General features: G+C 46.7%; 1 protein-coding gene across 1 annotated transcript in view; it reads right to left on the bottom strand.

The window, feature by feature from the left end:
* The window catches only part of LOC145414511 (uncharacterized), an 83,414-nt gene that overhangs the window by 6,621 nt on the left and 53,241 nt on the right, over nt 1-23,552 (bottom strand). Inside the window, exons 2-4 of the mRNA XM_080284031.1 lie at nt 6,401-6,595; nt 3,277-3,445; nt 2,119-2,398 (exon numbers count right to left, since the gene is read on the bottom strand). Of these exons, the coding sequence (XP_080140157.1) occupies nt 2,119-2,398; nt 3,277-3,445; nt 6,401-6,592 (641 nt within the window). The 5' untranslated portion in view covers nt 6,593-6,595. The remainder of the gene's footprint in view (nt 1-2,118; nt 2,399-3,276; nt 3,446-6,400; nt 6,596-23,552) is intronic.

Genomic DNA, 23,552 nt, shown 5'->3' on the forward strand with positions numbered 1-23,552 from the left:
CTACTACTACTACTACTACCACCACCACCACCACCACCACCACTACTACTGTTACTACTACTACTGTTATTGCCAGACACTTATGATAAAAATACTTCACAATTTCCCCATCACTACACATGTTCAGTACCCAGCTAACTACAGTGTTAATCTATCTATGTATCTATCTACGTAAATCTCCACGATATCTATCTATCTATCTGTCCTTTCATTAGATTACCAACCCGTTCCACATGTCTATCTATCTAACTATCTATCAACCATATCAACAAAACACGCAATCCCACAGTTCACCGCAGTAATAATACCTCTCTCTCTCTCGTCGGCCGAACAATAACATTTAGGCCGAAATCGAATCCGCGGCGCAGTCGGGGTTCCGTTGGGTCGGGGGTCCTGTCGGGAGTCTGTCGGGGTCGGGTCCTGTCGGGTAAGGGATATGTCGGAGGTCGGAGGTAAACTGGGGTCGGGATTTGTCGGGTGGGGTGCTACTGGGTTAAGATGTCGGCTGGGCGCTCTGTCGGTTTCCTGCTGAAGTTCTGTCGGTTCCTGTCGAGGGTCTGTCTATTTCTGTCGGCTATTACTGGGGTGTTGTCAGGATCCTATCGGGATCCTATAGGTCGGGCGTTGTACCGGAGTCCTGTCGGGTCCCGCTGGGGCGCTGTCGGGTGAGCGTTTAGACGGCCTTCTATCGGTATTGTGTCCGGAACCAATCGAGGGTTTTAACAGGATCTTGTCGGGATTCTATCGGGAGGGGGGGAGGGCATGGTATACCACTGTCTACGCCCCCACCCCCCGCCCCGACAGGAACCCCCCACCAAGAGCTCTGAATGATTTGCCCCCAGAACCCCTAACACCCCCTCCGTAGCGAATTATTCTCCCCTGAATAATTCCCCCTACCTTAAATCCCCCCCCCCCGCCATACCTTCACCACGCCCCCCACCGGAAGAGCCTTAGGGGGAAAACATACGCTTAAAATGAAGGGCGGGGGCAGTGGGGGGCGTGTGGGGGGGAGGGAATGTAGGGGGTGTGGAGGGGCGTGTGTGTGGAGATGTGAGGTCGTGGGGGGGATGAGGGAGGCGTGTGTGGGGGTAGATAATGCGATGTGTGTGGGGGGGGCATGTATGCGTGTGGGGCGTGTATGTGTGTGGGGGGAGACGTGTGTGTGTGTATGTATGTGTGTGGCAGGCGTGTGGTGGGGGATTGGTTGTACTTATCGCTTGTCTTACGGTATACGGGATGCTGGAGAGGAACGCCTTCACGAGGTGGCACTGATATAGCCTGGCGGATCCACTGCCCGGTTATACAGACGTCACACATGTCCCCTCCCTCCTCTCTATCCCCCGAAAACAGGGCAACTTCAGGGAGAGGGTGATGCAGGGTGTGGGTAAGGGTGAGGAGGAGTGAGGGCGAGGGTAAGGGTGAGGGTGGACAAAAGGGAGAGGGGAAGGATGAAGGTGAGGATATGGGTGAGGGTGATGTAGGGTGTGGGTAAGGGTGAGGTAGAATAAGGGCGAGGGTGAGGGAGTGGGGAAGGGTGAGGCAGAGGATTACCAGGCTCAGGCAGGATAACACACGCACAAAAACTAGCCCGAGAGAGATCACACGTAGGAAAAAAATAGAAAAAAAATCAGGAAAGAGAAAAGACAGGAAAAAAGGGAAAGAAAAACTGTATATATATTAGAGAAATGGGGTATTATAAGAAAAGGGAGGCTGAATGATACTAAAAAACACACACACACATACACACACACACACACACAGGTAAAGAGGGTCAAGGTGTGGAAAGGTAAATACTTGGAGGTAAGGTGACAAAGAGCTGAGAGAGAGAGAGAGAGAGAGAGAGAGAGAGAGAGAGAGAGAGAGAGAGAGATGGACAGATGAGGATACAGATAAAGACATGGATAAACAGATAGAGAAACAAAGAAACAAAGACATAACAGTAAAAAACAGGTCTCTCACTCACGGCCTCTACTGTAAGATGGTCCTGATGCAAAGAAACAAAGAAAAAGACACAAGGAGATAAGAGAAAGAAAGTCAGAAATGGTCCGTAACAGAGAGAAAATGGAGAGATGAATGTGAGAGTGGTCTGTAGCTCAAAAACAGGTCTCTCTCACTCACTTATGGTCCCTAAGATGGTCCTGTCGCCTGAATGCCTTGCCGCACACGTCACAGGGGAAGGGCCTCTCGTCCGTGTGAGTCCTCTCGTGTATCAGTAGGTTGTAGCTCTTGGTGAAGTGCCGAGAGCAGTACTTGCAGATGAACTGTTTCTTGGGCCGCGCCGCTCGACCGGACACGCGAAGGAGCCGCCGGTCGAAGATCCCCGGCAGGAGGGGGTTGCCCATCCCCAGGGTCGGCACGCCCAGGGGAGGCATCGAGTGACCCAGGGGAAGCACGTGACCTGTTGGGGAGAAGCACGTGACCTTATGGAGTACGTGACCTGACAGAAGTACTGTACGTGACCAGAAGGCTGAAGGAAGTATTGTACGTGACCTGTAGAGGAGAAGCACGTGACCTTATGGAGTACGTGACCTGACAGAAGTACTGTACGTGACCAGAAGGCTGAAGGAAGTATTGTACGTGACCTGTAGAGGAGAAGCACATGACCTGAAGAAAGTACATGACCTGCAGGGAAGAAGCACGTGACCTTATGGAGTATTTGACCTGCGGGGGAGAAGCACGTAACCTGACAGAAGTATTGTACGTGACCTGTAGGGGAGAAGCACGTGACCTGAAGGCTGTACGTGACCTGTAGGGGAGAAGCACGTGACCTGAAGGCTGTACGTGACCTGTAGGGGAGAAGCGTGTGACCTGACAGAAGTATTGTACGTGACCTGAAAAAAGTACGTGACCTGTAGGGGAGATGCACGTGACTTGAAGGAAGCGCGTGACCTAAAGGGGCGTATTCATGACGGATCTTAACAATTTTTTCTTTTTTATATCCGCTAAGAAAGAGGTGCCACGAAGCCTCTCAGAATACGACCAATAAACATCAGAAAATTTATAAATGTTACTAAGAATCACAATCTAAGCTTAAGAATGTTCATGAATAACGTGGCTGTAATTTAATAAGGGACAGATAGATAGATAGACAGATGGATGGACAGACAAATAGACGGAGAAGAGAGAGAACGTCAGACAGACAGATAGACAGAGGGATGGATGGACAGAACGACAGACACAGATTGACAAAGAACAGAGAAAGGGATAGATTAAAGACAGACAGGTAGACGGAGAACAGACAGCGATAGATAGACAAAAAGGTTATAAATAAGTTACCTGGAATCTCGCCCAGGTTCCGACCGGGCCCCCCCTGGAGCTGAGACCCCCCAGGATCATCAGAGCGTTGGGGGCCGTCGCGATCTGGGCTGCAGGAAACATCGTGCATCCGACGCGCCCCCCGGGACACGACGGGGTGGAACGCTGACGGTGCGGAGTCCGAGTTTACCTGGAAAATAAAGGTACAGGTGACAGGTAATTACAGGTGAGGGTATACGAATTTACCTCCAATTAAGGGTTCACCTGTAAATTAAGGGTTCAGGTGAGAGGGAAAGGTAGGTGACGGTACACAAAGCTCACCTGGAATTAAATGCTCAGGTGAGATGGAAAGGTAGGTATGGGTACACAGAGCTTACCTGAAAATTAAGGGTTCAGGTGAGGTTTGCATTAGGGCAGGTAGGATTGCAAATTAACAAATACATGTGTGAGATGGTGGCAATTGCAGGTACAAAGGCCACCTGATATGCAAGAATACAGGTGAGAGGTGATGGCTAGGAGAGGTGCAAATGCAATCAGACTTCACCTGTAATGCAACAATAAAGGTGAGACTGAGAGGCGATGCTTGGTAGAGATGCTAGTTGAAAAGTTACCTGATATTTCCTTGATGGTTATGGTGTTTGAAGTGTTACGTGAAGGTGTTATACGATATTTTTTGATGTGATAGCAATAAATAGACGCAACAAAAGAGTAAGAGTTATAGGTGATAAGTGAAATATATTTATGTGACGGCAATAAAAAGCAAACAAAAGGGCAGTGAGTGATGTCAGGTGATAGCAATATAAAGGAAACAACAGCAGCAAAGTATTTTTTCATGTGATGGCAATATAAGCCACACAACAAAAGAGGGATTGATAGAGGGTGACTGCAGTGTTTGGTGTGCGTTTTCGTGCCTTGCTGCAACGGATCAATCAACCTTATGTCTCTATCCTGTTTTCTTCTATTAATATTCCACGCCCACTGCCAAACCCATGCCCAGACCGGCAGACTGAGCCGTCCCCGTTCATAATGTCCTGTTATTCTGTGTTATCTATTAGTCTTTATCATCCTTTGTCTGCTTACCTCGTTACTACTTTACATCTTTATTTTCTAATCTTTATACTTCCGCTATCTTTAACTGACATGTCTCTCTCTCTCTCTCTCTCTCTCCCCACACTCCTCATTTTCATATCTCTGCCTCTCTCTCATACTGCTTGTACAGTCGAGTTCTTTATCAGTCTCTCTCTCTCTCTCTCTCTCTGATTTTGTCTTTCTGCGTGTACATGTGTATGTTTATATGTGTGCATGTATGTATAACTACGAGATTCGCTTCCTCTCTATATGTATAACACTCTCTCTCTCTTTCTCTCTCTGTATGTTTATATATGAGTATGTATGTATAACTACGTAATTTGCTTCCTCTCTCTCTCTCTCTCTCTCGAATGGATGAGAGGAGAAAATGAAAGGTAAACAAAGTGGAGAAGGAGAGAAAGAGATAAGAGGCAGACATAAACAACGATAAAGTGGATGAATGAGCCACCAGAGGGACGCGACATGGCCACTGGGTATACACACACACACACACACACACACACACACACACACATACACACACACACACGGTCACAGGGCACACTCATACAGACGATGATACATATACCGTACACATGAACACTGCGACCTGGTACACACACACACACACACACACACACATATACACACACACACACACACACAGGCACGTATTCAATATATACACATTTGTCAAGCCAAACATTTAAATATAAAACATACCGGCAACATACACACAATACATACATACATCAAACACACACACACACACACACACACACACACACACAAGACCGACAGACAAAAACAATGAATGATAAACAATATGCCACATACACTTAGAGAGAGAGAGAGAGAGAGAGAGAGAGAGAGAGAGAGAGAGAGAGAGGAGACAGCCATGTAAAAAGGGGGGACTACCAGCAAAACAGACAGACAGACAGACAGTTGATAGACAGGACACACAGACAGACAGACACACACACACACAGGTCACTCACAATACCTTCATAAAGAGGAATAAAAAAAAGAGGGTGAGTTACCGACAAACCAACACAAAGGATGACAACGATACGGGAAGGATGTATAAACCACCTGAGAGAGAGAGAGAGAGAGAGAGAGAGAGAGAGAGAGAGAGAGAGAGCTAGGGGTGGGTGTATGTGTATGTCTGATCTTGCCGCCCTACTCTGATCACTTTCACACTCCTCTCTCTCTCTCTCTCTTCTGACGTACACATAATGAAATAAAAAAAGAACCAAACGCTGAAAGCAGACAAAATTTCTCCTCTCCATCTCGCCACTGGACACAAGGGCACAGATATTCGACTAGAAACCAAGGAGATCCGACTGGGAGTAAAAGGATCTATGCTCTGGGATTTCGGGCGTAAGAGATAAGAGTTTTACTGATAAGAAATTTGAAGATAAGAGGATGGGAAGAAATCTGAAGGGAATGAGAGAAGACTGTCCTTGGAGCATATCTGAAGGAACCCAAACTGGTGTTGAAAAAATAAATATAATGGATTTTGAAGTTTATGGGAGGAAAGGTGCTACAAAACTGTGTGTACTTAGTCATCATCATCATCATTACCCTTTATCACCACCACCACTACCACCTTCGTCATTATCACCATCATTATTATTATCATCATCATCACTCTTTACCACCACCACCACTACCAGCTTCATCATTATCACCATCATCATTATTACTATCATCATCATCATCCTTTACCACCACTACCGCCACCACCTTCATCACCATTATTAATATCATCATCATCACTCTTTATCACCACCACCACTACCACCTTCATCATTATCATCATCATCATCCTTTATCACCACCATCACCAACATTATCATCATTACCCTTTATCACCACTACTACCACCATCATCATCATCATCATTCACCACCATCATCAACATCATTACCGTTCATCACCACCACCATCATCAACATTCTCATCATCACTATTATCAATACCACCACCACGGTCATCACCATCATCATCATCATCATCACCATCACTTAAACATCCATTTTTCCCTCTCTCACTCTCTTTCTTTCTCTCTTCTCACCTGGTGTAGGACAGACAGGTGTGGGTGTAGCCGTGAGTGCTGCGAGGTGTAGTGTGGCCCCTGTGGTGGGTTGTGGTGGGGGGGTCCTGAAGGGGGGTACATGGGGGGAGTGACGCCCCCCGGCCCCACGAAGGAGTTGAAGACGGAGGGGCCAGGAGCCACCCCCGGCACACTGCCTGACCCGCCGGACATCACCTGCGGAAGAGGGAGTTCAAATGAGTTCAAAATGGAGAGGAATACAAAGGGAATGCAAAATAGGGGAGTTCAAATGAGTTCAAAATGGAGAGGAATACAAAGGGAATGCAAAATAAGGGAGTTCAAATGAGTTCAAAATGGAGAGGAATACAAAGGGAATGCAAAATAAGGGAGTTCAAATGAGTTCAAAATGGAGAGGAATACAAAGGGAATGCAAAATAAGGGAGTTCAAATGAGTTCAAAATGGAGAGGAATACAATGGGAATACAAAATGTGAGGTTAAATGAGATGAAAGTGGAGAGGAATACAAAGGGAATATGAAATATGGGAGTTCAAATAAGTTCAAAATGATGAAGAGGAATACAAAGGGAATACAAAATAGTCAAATAAGAACAAGATGGAGTGGAATACAAACTTAATATATCACCTGAGGGAGAAATGGAAGTCAAAGTACAAAAAAGGAATACAAAACGAACACATCACCAGGATAGAGGAGTTCAAATGAGAGAGAGAGAGAGAGAGAGAGAGAGAGAGAGAGAAAGAGAGAGAGTACAAAATATCATATGAATACAAAATGAGTTCAAAATATCAAAAGACAAGACCTGGGAAAGACAAACAGAAAATGAAAAATATGAAAAAATATTCCATTTATCCTCTCTCTCTCTCTCTCTCTCTCTCTCTCTCTCTCTCTCTCTCTCTCTCTCTCACCACGGAAGCAGCAAGTCACTGTTGTTGTTGTTTTTTTTCTGCCTCAAACTATGTCAGGTCGTTGATCTCTCTCTCTCCCTCTGTGTGTGTGTGTGTGTGTGTGTGTGTGTGTGTGTGTGTGTGTGTGTGTGTGTGTGTGTGTGTGTGTGTGTGTGTGTGTGTGTTCATCCTTAACCCCTTCACATCAATGATCCTTAATAAATTCCTTCACCATTAAATAAAATCGTAGGGCAGCATCTTAAAGTATAAATAAATAAATAAAATAATACAGAAAAAATAATTTAATTCTCATCCCAACACAATCCCAATCCTCAACTTCCCCCCCCCCACACTCATCCCTCTCCATCCTCACTCCATCCCTCTTCCTCACCATCCTTCTCCCTCTATCTCTCTTACACAGCCTTCTCCTTTCTATCAACTAAATCCTCACTCTCCTTTCCATCTATCCACCCCTTCCATCCATCTATCTATTCATTCATATCAAAATCCATCCTTTCATCCTTCTATCTTTCCGTTCTCCTTCCTTACCATCCATTCATCTAACTTTTCTCCTTCTCTTCATCAATTTACAATCCTCCATTCTTCAACTTACTTCCCCTCCTTCCCTCCCTCCATCCTTCCACTTTCCGTCTTTCCATTCTTTCTCCTTCCATCTTTCCACTTCCCATCCACCACACCTCCCCTCCTCTTCGTTTTATTGTCCACTTTTCCTCCTTCCATCCCCCCATCCCCCGTCATTCTACTCCCTATCCACCCATCCCTCCACCGTCCTTCCACACCCCCTTTCATCCACTTAACACCCCCTCTTCCCCCTCCTCCACTTAGCCCACTCCCTATCCACACCTTCCGCACCCCCTTTCATCCACTTAACACCCCTTCATCCCCTCCTCTACTTAGCCCACTCCCTATCCACCCATCCCTTCACACCCCCTTTCATCCAGGTAACACCCCCTCTTCCCCCTCCTCCACTTAGCCCACTCCCTATCCACCCATCCCTCCACACCCCCTTTCATCCACTTAACACCCCCTCTTCCCCTCCTCCACTTAGTCCTCTTTTCCCGTGCTGTGTCATGCAGATCACCCGCATGCTGTCAGTCACTCTCCCAGCCTCATGCTACAGGATATGCTGGGGTAGTCATCATGCTTAGTGTGTGTGTGTGTGTGTGTGTGTGTGTGTGTGTGTGTGTGTGTGTGTGTGTGTGTGTGTGTGTGTGTGAGAGAGAGAGAGAGAGAGAGAGAATTATCAACAAAAACTAAGCACTTCTACCATTAATCTCTCTCTCTCTCTCTCTCTCTCTCTCTCTCTCTCTCCCTCTCTCTCTCTCTCTCTCTCAAAAATTACGCATCTCTAACACTAATTCATCACATTCCCAACTTTCCACCAAAATCAAACACAAACAAACACCCAATCAAATAAATAAACAAATAAATAAACAAGAGCCGAAACGAACTCTCTAAAATATCAAAACAAGGGAGAAAAAAAGGCGCCGAAAACGAAATCTCCAAAATAACCAAAACAAAGCCACCGTGACGAAACGAACTCTCCCAACGAGGCGGCGGAGTGAGGCGAAAAGAGGGAGAGAGGAAATGGAGGGTAATGATGATGGAGATGATGATGACGATGATGACAGTGCGACGTCTGGGCCAAGGAGATGAGTATGATGATGATGGATGGTGGTGGTGGTAGCTGTGGTGGTGGTGGTGGTAGTTGGTTGTTGTTGTCGTGGTGGTGGTGGGGGGGGGGCTGACAGATGGTAGTGATGGCTGAAGGTAGAGTAAAGAGGTTATTTCAATCCTCCAAACGTCTATCTATCTATCTATAGCCCGACGCCCTAATCCCGCAAAGGGTGGCCGCAGACAAAACGCCTCCAAGTCACTCTGTCACCCACCATTTGACTCCCCTCCCCCCAACTCACCCCCCCCTCCCTCATATACCTCTCAACTCCATCCCTCCACCTCATCCTCGGTCTACCCCTCCCTCTCCCTCCCTCCACCTCACCTACATACACCCTCTTAGTCAGTCTTTCATTCTCCATCCTCTCCACATGTCCAAACCACCTCAGTGTATTACTCCTAATCTTTTCAACCACATCCACATCTACCCCACAACGTTCCTTCACTTCTTCATTCGTCAACCTGTCCCTCCACGTCACTCCACATGCTCCTCTCAAGTAACTCATTTCCACTGCTCTCACTCTTGACTTGTTCCCTTCTTGCAAGGTCCACGCCTCGCTTCCATACGTCAGGGTAGGGATCACAATACCATCATGCAGTGACTTCTTAACTTCCATACTCACCTCCCTATTTCTCATCACTGCTTTCAGTGTACCAACAACCTCCAAACGTAATAATAATAATAATAATAATAATAATAAAGCATCTTGAAGTGAAGGACTCAACGGCAGAAACTCTAATATAACTAAAGAAAAGTGAACTTGTGTAGTGTTCCTGATAAGTTAATACAAGTTTGTTTTGTCCACTTAGAAACAACACACAGGCAGCTACCACACACACGCCATGTCCTACTTACACTATTAATCCTTCCACTACGACGACCTGTGTGTGTGTGTGTGTGTGTGTGTGTGTGTGTGTGTGTGTGTGTGTGTATACTACTAACCCCATTCACTCACTGACGACGGTGATCCCCCCACTCTGTTTCCCTCTAAGTTCGGAAGCATCTCTAAAAAAGGCCAGGTCAGTCAGTCACACCTTATGGATACAGAGGATGTGGAAGAGACGAGATGAGGAGAATGAGGATGTGGGGGTGATGTAGGAGTGGAGAAGTGGGATGGGGGATAGGGCAGAAGAGGCTGGGTAGACGGAGGAAAAGGAAGAGAAGTGAGGGAAGAGATGAAGAGGAGGGGGAGGAAAAAGAGGGATAACGGAATGAGATGAGGAGAGAGGGAAGAGATAGAGAGGGAGGAAGAGAAGGGAGATTAAGAGGAGGGTGAGGCGAAGGAAGGATGAAGGAAAGACGAGGAGAGGGAAAGGCAGAGGAGAAGAGGTGAGAAGAGAGGTAGAGGGGAGAAATAGAAGAGAAGGGAGAGGAGGAAAAAATATGGGGAAGAAAGAAAAGTGGGATAAGGGATGGAGTGGGGAAGGAAGGATGGGGGAGGGGGAGGAGGAAGAGGGAGAGAGGGAGGGAGGAGGAAGAGGGAGAGAGGGAGGGAGGAGGAAGAGGGAGAGAGGGAGGGAGGAGGAAGAGGGAGAGAGGGAGGGAGGAGGAAGAGAAGGGAGGGAAGGAAGACATGAGGGGAAGTGTGAAGAGTGACACGGACGCATTTACAGCATTTCCTGCCCACAAATCACCCTTAACACATGACAACAGAAATAACCATACTTCGTCATCATCATCATCACCACCACCACCACCATCTTCATCGCTATCACCACCACCACCACCCTCATCATCATCATCATCATCATCATCATCATCATCACCACCACCATCTTCATCCGTATCACCATCATCATCATCACCATTATAACCATCATCAGCATCATCATTACGCATATTATCGTCCTCATTATCATTATCATCATCATTATCGTCCTATCGCCTTTTTTTTTCATTAAAAATTAGGTAAGCTTAAAAACAGGATTAAAAAATAATTTACTAAGATGATGATGATGATGATGATGATGGTGGTGGTGGTGGCGGTGATGATCATGATGATGTACTCAGAGAAAAACAAGGCAGAAAAACAAAACTTTCGCCATTAATGGTACCCTCATCCACTGATTCAGGTGTGTGTGTGTGTGTGTGTGTGTGTGTGTGTGTGTGTGTGTGTGTGTGTGTGTGTGTGTGTGTGTGTGTGTGTGTGTGTGTGTGTGTGTGTGTGTGTGTGTGTGTGTGTGTGTGTGTGTGTGTGTGTGTGTGTGTGCGTGCGTGCGCGCGCGCGCGTGAACTATCACCATTAACAAACAACAAACATTCCACAAGCCTTTCAACTACCACCATCACCACCACCGCTACCACCATCGCCAACAAACATTCGACCTACATCATATTAAACTACCACCATCAACACTAAACAACAAACATTAATCTTCCCAACTACCAACATTACCATAACCAACCACCACCACCACTACCACCATCATCAACAAACATTCCATCATCAGCCCAACTACCACTATTACCACCACCATTAACACTTACCTACAAACATTCCCGGGCCTCCTAACTACCAAAATTACCATAAACTATCACTACTACCACCATCAACGCTGAGCAACAAACACTGCAGTTTTAACTACCACAATTACCACCACTATCACTACTACCACCATCATCAAGATGCAGGAACAAACATTACCTAATTTTTACGACAACTACCACCATCGCCTGCCACAACTACCACCATCGCCTACCACAACTACCACCATCGCCCACCACAACTACCACCATCGCCTACCACAATTACTTCCATCGCCTACCACAACTACCACCATCGCCTACCACAACTACCACCATCGCCCACCACAATTACCACCATCGCCTATCACAATTACCACCATCGCCTACCACAATTACCACCACCCAGCAACAACCACCATCGCCTATCACAACTACAATCACCGTCTACCACAACTACCATCATTCAGCAACTACCAACATTACTCTTAGATCAACCACCATCGCTACCACCATCTCAACCACTTGCCAACAACCATTTTCGTCCACAACTGGGAATCATCTCATCAACCACAACTACCACCATCTCTAGTACCACCAGCATCCCCCAGCGGTCTCACTACCACTATCTAAACTACCACTACTACGATCATCACTGCCACTACCACCATTGCTATTACTACCACAACCATCACTACCACTACAACTACTACCACCATTACTCTTCTACTACTACTACTATTACTATCACTACCAACATCACTACCACTACCATCATCACTGCAATTATCGCCCTCATCACCACTATCACCATCATCTTAACAACCACTATTCCTTCCTCAACCACAATCACCACAATCTAAACAACCAACATTTCTTCCTTAACCACCCAAACAACCATCATCGCTAAAGCAACTGGCCATCTCAAAAACTTTTAAATCAACCACAACTACCACCATTACTCTCTATCACCTACCACCATCGCTCTCACCACAACTGCTCTCTCTCACACAGCCTACCACAATCTTAGCCTACTACAAACATCCACTACCACAACTACAGCTATTAATATCATCACTACAACTGCTATTACCACCACCACCACAATTCCTACCACCAAAACAACCACCATCACTACCACAACCACTATTAAAAATCATCACAACTACCACTGTCACCAACCACAACTACCACCATTATTATCCACAACTACCATCATCACCACACCTACCGCAACTTTCATCATCGCCACTACAACTACCACCATCACAACCACTACCACAACTACCACCACCACAATCACCCTCATTAACAGAAGTAACAAGCTAACGAGGTTGTTGGCTTCTGCTGTGTTAATTATGAGAGAGAGAGAGAGAGAGAGAGAAAGAGAGAGAGCCAGACTGGGAGCACAGCTAATAAAGTTTACGGGGCAAGAAATCTGGTGATGATATCAAGTCTAGTTCTTACTTGCAACCATCCCAGATTCCAGATTGGCTAAGGCGGCAGTTGTGTCTTGGCTTCATCTTAAAACCATCTTATTTTCAGCCTCTTTTGCGATCCTTCTCCGCCGCAAAACTCCTTCTAGAAACTAATAGAATATGATGAGAGTCCCTGTGGAGCCGAATCGAGCTCCAAAAAGGGCAAAAATGGCGAAAAACTATACGGCACGCGTCATTCTAGTCACAGAGTCGGGTAGCCATGTCAGGCGTGTTCGACTCCTTGCCCTTAACCCTGACTTCGGAACCACTTAATCCTTCCGTTCCCATCCCTTACCCAGCGGCTTTGGTTTAACACTCGTCTGTATTCTTTTGAAAGCCTTTCTCAGACGAATACAAGTGGAAAAATGTCTAAATATCAAAAAACGTTTGTACTGCCGCACGTCGCCATGATAAACAAAGAGCCGAACGCGAAGCTAAACAACTGACAGCAGTGATGGGGCTGGGACTGCTAGGGAAACTGGTTTCGCATTTATAAAAAATCCCAAAGAAATTTCTACGACAAACAAACATCCAAAACGGTCGACAATGATCACAAATCGAATTGTTTTTTTTTCAAGTTCTGTCCGTTTAACGCCCAATACCGTTTGATTTTGAAGTGCTCAGCGGTTAAACGGATGAAGACACGCACGGTATAAACATGCGATTTTTAAACACAATATAAGCTTGGGAATGTTTATAGATGGCGTTCGTGGTGTCAGTTTCGTGTTTATCCGTAAAGCTGGTAGTCAGACAGCGCCATCAGAGCCGGGAAGTTTGATAATGCGAGGTTGTGCTGTGTGGCCAACATGCACCAGGAATGTGGACGTTACCGGCTTCCAAATTTTATGCTTCCTCCTCTTCTCTCCTTCATCAGAGTCTTTCCTCTTCTTCCTCCTCCTCCTCCTCTTCTTCCTTTATTCTTCTTTCCCTATCTCCATCCTCCTCCTCTTCTCCTGCTCTTCCTCCTCTTTTCTTGTTCCTCCTCCCCTTTCCTTGTTCTCTCTCTTCTTCTTGTTCTTCCTCCGCCTTCTCTTCTTTCTCCTCCTCCTCTTTCCTTTTTCTTCCTCCTTCGCCTCGACCTCTTTCCTTTTTCTTCCTCCTTCGTCTTGATCTTTCTCCTCTTTTCTTCTTCCACAACTTTCTTTCTCCATTCTTCCTCCTCCTCCTCCTCTTCTTCTTCCTCCTCAGCTTCATGATCTTCCTTCTCCTCTTCTCCCATAATGGCGCTGACTGACGGGCCGCAGGAGCACTGGGACCAAATTTATAAAAGATCTCAAGGCCCGTATCCTAAGGCGCATAGGAGGATTCTCAGCACCTTTCTCTTAGCGATTTACTTTGCATATTACACCTAACATTCTCTTATAAGGTATTTAATCCCCTATATCCACTTACATCCATATCTTGCAGGAGGATTTCAAGGTGTAATGTACGGGATAAATCGCCTAGGAAGAGGCGTTTCTCTCTCTCTCGAAGTGTATGGTAGCTGTACAGTAGGTGTAAAGGGATAAGTATGAACAATTTATCTATCTGTCTGTCTATCGCCAGACGCTTAAATCTTGTAAGAGGAAGCCACAAACTAATCGCCTCCATGTCACCCTGTCCGCCATCACGCTGCTCTTTCTCCAATTCACTTCCATCTCCATCTCATCCCCGGTCTCCGTCCCCCTCCACCTCACATACACTCTCCTAGTCAGTCTCTCCATCCGCTCCAAGCATCTTATAATATAGGCTAGATATAAGCTTCGTAACATCTTCCCATCAGCGAGTTATTCACATTTACACCATAAACCCTCATGTGTGTTAATGATGAAGTAATTATTAAGAAAGTCGATGCAAAATTAAGTCGCCAGGGGAATGGTGCTCCGACGCTTCCTGTCCCTCAGAATACGACTTAAGAATGTTTATGAATGGGATCCTAGGAACAACCCGCCCCCCCCAGGCCAGGCCACCACACAAGGGTCTGGCGGGCCGCGGACCATCCCTACACCATCCACTCACAAAATGACGTTTAATACAAAGGTTCCTTATTTACTCATTCATTTGTTTACTTATTTATTAGCTTATTTATTCATTTATTTGTTTACTTATTTATTCATTAGCTTACCTACTTCTCACCAATTACGTATTCTTATTTTACACTTGCTTATTTCAGAGGCTGACATCTAAAACGAGGTGGCTGAGTGGCTAGCGACGTCGACTACCAAGCTGCCAGCCTGATAGAGCCCGGGTTCGAATCTCAGTCCGGGCAGCTGGTGTTACTCTACCCAGGTGTCCATCCTCACCTTTGCGTGTCGGTACAGGTAGGTTAATTAAGGATGCTAACACCTGGGGGAGGTAACTATGGCAACCAGGAAGATGCACAGACCTTGTTTCTCCTGAACAGAGGACGAAATACCCACTACAGACTCAAAGGCCTAACTTTCGGATGAGCACAGTGGTCAAGCGCCTCATTCCATCTTCCCCATTATTATTATTATTATTATTATTATTATTAAAGCTGTTATTATTAGGGTCCGCAATACACCAATTAGTGTGAAGTGGTGTGTGTGTGTGTGTGTGTGTGTGTGTGTGTGTGTGTGTGTGTGTGAGAGAGAGAGAGAGAGAGAGAGAGATCCATTCCCTTTACCTACAATTTAACATCGCTAAATCCAGATAAAAAAATAAAAACCTTAGCGCTCTTGCGATAAAATGGATTGTGTTCTTCCTATCCCGGTAAATTATCCCCTGGTGGCCTTGGCGGGACCTTTAATTCCAATATTGCATGTGTGCGCACCTCTACCATTAGGCGGGGACGAATTCTCTCAGCTATGCACTATTTTGTCTATTTTCCGGACCGGTGCTGACTATCTACGGCTCAGCGACGAAGAGACGCGCTAGTTACCCTCTATTCCTTCTATCTACCACCTACCAGCTTCTCATGCCGGTCAGAGTATTAGATAAAGTCTGTTTCTAAAGCGACTGTTTAAACGTGGCTGCTTTTAGAGACTGGAAATGTTTGAAAGGAACTGTTTATAGCGGATGTTTAAGGTGTTGGATTCCCCTCTGAAGGATCCAACCCGACTCTGTGTACGATCCAACCCCACTCTTGTCTCTGGTACGATGCGCTTTTGTTTCTCTATTTCCGATTTTGTTACTATTGGTATTTTTGTATTTATTTTCAACTTTCATATATATTTTGGACATTTGCTCGTATTATAAACTTCAGTAACATGCCATTCCATTATCGCCCATGTTACTTATGTTGTTACTAAGCCATGTTACTTGTTATGTTACTCATGTTACGTATGTTCCTGATACGTCATCTCACATATATTACTTGTTACTAATGTTACTTGTGCTGTTACTCATGTTACTGGTGTTCATGTTACTTATGTTTGTTACTTATGTTCCTGTGTAATTACTTAATGTTACTTGCACGCTCCAATGGTTTTATTTCACAGACGATGCTCATGTGTTTCTTGCAAGTCTTTACCTTCCGCTTCTTCTTCTCCTCCTCCTCCTCCTTGTTCTCTTCATCATCCTCATTCTTCTTCTCCTCCTCCTCCTCCTCCTCTTGTTCTTCTGCCAATTCTCCTTCACTCTCTCCTCTTCTTTTTTCTTCCTCCCCTCTTCTCCTCCTCCTCCTCTTGTTCTTCCAATTCTTCATCACTTTCTCCTCTTCTTTCTTCTTCCTCCCCTCTTCTTCTCTTCTTCCAGTTCTTCCTCACTTTCTCCTTTCTTCTTCCTCTCCTCTTCTTCTCCTTTTTTTTTTTTTTTTTCCCCCCCCCCGTTCGGGTCACGCGCGGTTTTATTCTCGCTTCGTTCATTTCCTCTTCGATTCGTTCATGCTACTTACGTTCCTTTCTTTTATTTGTTACTTTTAATTCGCTTTCCCTGTTCCTTTCTCTTTCGCTCAGTTGTGTTACTTAAATTGATCGTTTTCTCTGCTCCTTAAGAGAATTTATGAGGATGAGAGAGAGAGAGAGAGAGAGAGAGAGAGAGAGAGAGTGAGAGTATGTATGTATGTATATGTATGTGTGTGTGTGTGTGTAAACGCCCCAAACACACACACACACACACACACACACACACACACACACACACACACACCGGTTTCCAAACACCGCCTGTCACGTTCCACTCCACTTCAATCACGCCGACTCGCTGAACGGAGGAGGGGGTAGTGAACGGAAGGGAACGGAGGGCAGGGTGGGGAACGTAAGGGAACAGACGGAGGGTGGGGAACAGAGGGCAGGGTGGGGAACCTAAGGGAACGGAGGGCAGGGTGGGGAACGGAAGGGAACGGAGGGCAGGGTGGGGAACGGAAGGGAACGGAGGGTAGGGTGGGGAACGGAAGGGAACGGAGGGCAGGGTGGGGAACGGAAGGGAACGGAGGGTAGGGTGGGGAACGTAAGGGAACGGAGGGCAGGGTGGGGAACGGAAGGGAACGGAGGGCAGGGTGGGGAACGGAAGGGAACGGAGGGCAGGGTGGGGAACGGAAGGGAACGGAGGGCAGGGTGGGGAACGGAAGGGAACGTAGGACAGAAAGAACAGAGGCAAACACACACACACACACACACACACACACACACAAAATAAATACTCTCTCTTTCTCTTTCTCTTTCTCTCTCTCTCAAGCAACAGTTGTCAATATCTGATTTACTTATCAACTCTTCAATTCAGTATTTATCTCAATTTATTTCCCTCTTCTGTTCTTACAAGGAGGAGGAGGAGGAGAGGAAGTGGAGGGAAGGATAAGGATGATGATGATGATGATGATGATGATGAAGAAGAAGGTGGAAGGAGTGATGATGATGATGAAAAAAGAAGAGAAGGAAGAGAGAAGAAGAAAAAAAGGAAGAGAAGAAGAAGAAGAGGAAGAAGAAGAGAAAGAAGGAGAAACTAAACACGAAGAGGGGGAAGGAGCCTCAAGACGTGTACTGTATACTCCTCGGCGACACGCTCTTTACCTAAACATACTCAAGGGGAAACACAAGGAAAGGCACTCAAGTGAACACCAAGGCAGAACACGACTGGAGCCGCCCTGGGTAACTCCTAATCACACACACACACACACACACACACACACACACACACACACACACACACACACACACACACACACTTACTCACCACCCCACCTCTAGTACCCAATCCTCCTGCCTCCGACACACACACACACCCACACCCACACCCACAGACACACACACACACACACACACACACACACACACACACACGCACTGCCCTCTGCGCTGCCAAATTATCAGCAAGAGACATCACATTGCAATCTTACAAAACAGATCGCTTCCATTATGTCATTATCCCACTGATCATACCGCCTGGCCCTCGTCCCCCTCACTCCATCCCTCCACAGAGTTCAATATTCCACTCTTACACCCTCCGGATCTTACGCCCTTCTTCCACCCACCCCCCACCTAAATGCAAGATCTCCACTTCTTTCTTAAATCTTATGTAGTACTTTAATTTTTTGTCTTTTCGCCCTTATTGTACCCCTCCCCAAGGGTCAATATCACAATCTTACAGTCTACTGATCTTACGTCCCTATGTCCTTACTCTTCTTCCACTCCTCTTACCAACTTACTGCAAGCTTTCTCTCTCTCTCTCTCTCTCTCTCTCACACACACACACACACACACACACACACACACACACACACACAGAACTTAGTATTAGTCCAACTCTTACCCTTTCTTTCCTCTCTCACCTCCCTCTTCCAGTACACCTCAAAGCAAGATCGCAAAATTCACTCTCACTCTCTAATTTCCAACCAGAGGGAAATTTTAAAAGAAAGTTGGAATTAGGCTCCATCTGGCTCCCTTTATCTGTCTGTGATCACTGCCTCGGCGTTGATATCGTTCGGTCGATAATCGTATGCATTACTGGTAACGAATTCGACCTTAACGACCGGGCTCTGGATATTGAATTCGAGGTGCTGAGAGAGAGAGAGAGAGAGAGAGAGAGAGAGAGAGAGCACTGTATTGCACACCTTATTAGAAACAGCTTTTTTACTCTCTCTCTCTCTCTCTCCCTCTCTCTCTCGCCTCATTTCCTTGTCCAATAGGGTCAGAGGGAAATGAAGGAAATGGCTTGAGGTGAGGGAAGTAACGGAAATGAGACGAGTTTTTTCCCCATCTTCTCCATTATTATTATTATTATTATTATTATTATTCACTCTCATCTTAAATGTCGGGACCAACTGCCTAGCCCCGGGCTCCTACGCTCCTCATGGGGCGATGTAGGATTGGATGATGGATGGATGGATGGATTATTATTATTATTATTATTATTATTATTATTATTATCATTATCATTATTTATATTATTATTATTTTTACTACTACTACTACTACTACGACCACCACCAGTACCATCACAACTATTACTATCATAATCATCATCGTTGTTGTTATTGTTGTTGACGTTATAGTTATTGCTTTTTTTTTTTTTTGGGGGGAGGGGGTCTGAAGAGAGAGAGAGAGTAGGTAACACCGGGGTGGAAGGGACAGTCCTGGGTTCGATCTTGGCCGTGGGGAAGCATTTAAGAAGGTGCAGTGGTGTGTAATTAGCCAACCTGTGACATCGCACGCACCTGAGGCTCCTTATTGAGTAGCACCTGTTCTGTAGCGATTTAGTCTACTGCATCTTAATATTCCCTCGTAGGTATCTTTAAATTCTCTCTTGTATCATTTTAATATCGAAATAGTACCAGTTACATGAAAGAGGTTAATATGATCAGATGCACTAAGGAAATAAATCGGTGAGTAAAAGGAACTACGGAATTTCCAAAGTCAGAATAACACCCTCACACATAACCATCTCTTTGCCACACAGACTTGTCACACTGCACTTTACAAGGAGGGAAGGGGAGGATGTGGCAGAGAGGGGGACGGGGGGAGGAGGATGTGGTGGAGAGGGGGACAGGGGGAGGGGGATGTGGTAGAGAGGGGGACGGGGATGTGGTAGAGAGGTGGTCGAGGGGAAGGGGATGTGGTGGAAAGGGGGACGGGGGGGAGGATGTATAGAGGGAAGGGGGGGTCTAATAAAGCGTGTATATGGTGCCTGGGCCTGGTGTGAGGGAGTCACGTGAGGCGTAACACGGGACGCTCACCAGCCAATCAACACGTCACAATTAACGTCCCACAAACCACGTAAAAAAAACAAAAACAAAAAAACAAAAACAAAACTCAGCCTACAGGGAGAAGAGGCGTTGAGGGAGGGGGAAGGGTCTAGGGAGGGTGGTGTATGGGAAAGGGAGGATGAGGATAGGAAGGGAGGGCTATGGGGGAAATGTGGAGGGGGAGGAAAAAGAAGGGACACTAGGGAAGAGAAGGGGAAGGCAGAGGAAGGGTAGGGTAGGGGAAAATGGGGAGGGGAAGGCACAGCAAGGAAGACGTAGCGGAAAAGGAGGGAGAGGATAGGATGGGAGGGGAAAAGGGGAGGGGGAGAAACAGGAAGGGAGACAGAGGAAGTGAAGGTGGAGACATAAGGAGAGAGGGGGTAGGGGTGAGGGATGGGGTGGAACAGGAAAGAAGGATGGCGTAGGGAGGAAGGGAGAGGCGTAGAGGGATGGGAGGCAAGCGTAGGGAGGAGGGAGAGATGGCGGAGGATGGTGTATGGGAAAGGGTGGAGTAGGAGGGAACTGAAGGGGGAAGGGAGGGAGGGAGGAAGGAAGGGAGAGGAAAGCGTACGGAGAGAAAAAAAAAATGATTGAAGATGAAGGGTTGGAGCCAAATTACTTTCTTTCAGGACATGATATTGAAAACGAAGGAGGAAAAGGGGCTATATTTTTTCCTAATGATGAGAGAGAGAGAGAGAGAGAGGGAGAATCGTCTGTGGGTCTGTATTTCTCTCACTCCTAGGTGGGGTGGGGTGGAGTTAGGCAGAGAGATGTGGGGTTGGGTGGGGTGGGAGAGGGAAGGGTGGGACAGGGAATGGTGGAGTGGGGTGGGATGGGGCAAGGTGGGGCAGAGTGAGGCAGGGTGGGGGTAGGGTGAGGCAGGGTACGGTTGGGTGAGGCAGGGCAGGATGAGGTAAGACAGGGTGAGGTTCTGCTGAGGTAGCGTGAGGCAAGGGTGGAATAAGCAGGGTAAGATGATGTGCAGTGGGGTAGGTTGAGGTGAGGCAGGGGAGGGGAGGCTGGGGCAGGGTAAGGCAGGGTGGGGGTACAAGACTCCATGCCTCACTGTCGCAGGGCCGGCACCAATTTGCGGTCCTCTTATTTATTTCTTAATGGCACGGCAGGTGGGGGGGGAGGGGTGGGGTAGGAGGAGATACAGGAAGGGCTTTTTGTAGGAGGAGGGAGGAGGGGGGAGAGAAAGGGGAGGGAGAAAGGAGAGAAAGAGAGAAGGGAGATGAATATTAAGGCAGGAATTCTACGCTGTAACACCTTATCAAATGCTTTTTATTTTATTCATTAAGCCTATCAAATCTCCTGTGCGGTTCTGAGGCAAACTGTCAGTATTGTATATATAAAAAGGAATATAAGTACAATAATTGACTGAGAAAGATGTGTTATAAAGGTTCCAATGCCAAACAGAATACGGTTTTCCACCTTATTCTCACTCAGGTAACAGAGGCAGCATCCAGAAACATGAAAAGAGGAGGAGTACAATATTAGGGAAAAAAACATGAAAAAGGATGGATACAAAACTGGAAACACTATCAGTCATAGCTCCCACTCGAGGGCCACACCTCCACTCACACAAGGGCCACACCACCACTCACTCAAGGGCCACACCTCCACTCACACAAGAGCCACACCACCACTCACACAAGGGCTACACCACCACTCACACAAGGGCCACACCACCACTCACACAAGGGCCACACCACCACTCACACAAGGGCCACACCACCACTCACACAAGGGCCACACCACCACTCACACAAGGGCCACACCACCACTCACACAAGGGCCACACCACCACTCACTCATCACATCCTCCATGCTCTTGCCTCCTTCCCATGTGTGAAACCTTAGACTTATGTAATTAGAACGTAGGCAGATCTTCCTATTAATATTCAGGTCGGACCGTGAAATTAAATCTCGGTTAGACCTCACCTGGAATATGCTGGTCAAATCTGGGATGCACCTTCCTATAAGTATAATGCTATAATCAGAATCAGTGCAGAGCTAGTACATTATACATACCCCTTCAAATATACGTCATATACAGAAACCTACTGCAATCGGCCAATCAATAATTTCGATTTTGCAACACTGGTATAAAAAAAAGAAATGATGCACCACACGATCCTACATTTTTTGCACTGAGGAAATCTATAGCAGTAGTATATCAACATCTTCACTTCGATGATGTGAAGGAGGGATGGAGAGAAGGCAAGGGAGAGAGGAGGTAAAGAGACGAGAGGAGGGAGGGGAAAGGGAAGCTAGAGAGGAGGTGAGGGGGAAGAAGTGGAAGAAGCGAAGGGTGAAGGGAAGGAGGAGGTGTGAGTGAAGGAGAGGGAGAGAAGTGGCATGAGGGTGGAAAGGAGAGAGGAGGAGGAGGGAGATAAAGGAGCATAAGGAGAAGAGGGCGAAGGAAGGGAAGAGAGGAGGCGGGGGAGAGGGGGAAGAAGGAGCATGAGAAAAGGGGTGAGGGGTATGGAAGGGGGGAGGGGGAGGGGGAGGGGGCCTGATCCATCACGAGCCACCACCAATTAGTGGCTAAGGCAGGCACAAGGACACCGCAGAAGGGGGGTGGGGGAGGAGGTAGGCAGAAGGGGAGGGGAGAAGAGTTAGAGGGGGGAGGGGACTGCAGTACATGGGGGAGGAGAGGGGAGGGGAGTGGGGGAGCAGCTCGAAAGGAGATGCGGAGGAAGATGCAAGGCAGAAGAGAAGGGGGAGGAGTAGGGGGAGCGTGAGGGGAGAAGGGGAGATGAAGAAAGGGAGGAGAAAGGAGCAGGAGCGTAGGTAAGGAAAAGGAGAGAGGACAGGGATGGGAGGGGAAGTGAAGATGGGGGAGGGGAAAGGAGCAGAGGGAGAGAGAGGGTAAGAAAGAGGGGAGAGGATAGTCACGATGATGCTGATGCTGATGATAAGTGAAGGTGGTGAAGAGGACATAAGAAGAAGTGCAAACAAAGGAGGAAGAGGAAGTGCAAACAAGAGGGCATGTGTGTGTGTGCATGTCACCCCAACACAGTGGCAACAACACCAACAACAACAACAACAAAGATCCAACACCTTTACTTACTTGGTTTGTATATATTAAAGGAAAAATAATTATTTAGTCAGGTTACTTGTTTGCCTGAGGAAAGCCTTCGAGTTTGGAGAGTTAATAATAATAATAACAATAATAATAATAATGATGATGATAATAATAATAATAATAATAATCTACATCATCATCAATTTCCTCTATTCCCTGCTCCTTCTCTTAACTCCACGTCCCAGCACCCAACTCCACATCCTAGCATCCCAACTCCACATCCTAGCATCCCAACTCCACATCCTAGCATCCCAACTCCACATCCCAGCATCCCAACTCCACATCCCAGCATCCCAACTCCACATCCCAGCATCCCAATTCCACATCCCAGCACCCAACTCCACATCCTACCACCCAACTCCACATCCTACCACCCAACTCCACATCCCAACTCCACACCCCAGCATCCCAACTCCACACCC

Source organism: Coenobita brevimanus, chromosome 100 (assembly GCF_032717465.1).
Source record: "Coenobita brevimanus isolate Jiangsu-jjx chromosome 100, ASM3271746v2, whole genome shotgun sequence".
Taxonomy (NCBI): domain Eukaryota; kingdom Metazoa; phylum Arthropoda; class Malacostraca; order Decapoda; family Coenobitidae; genus Coenobita; species Coenobita brevimanus.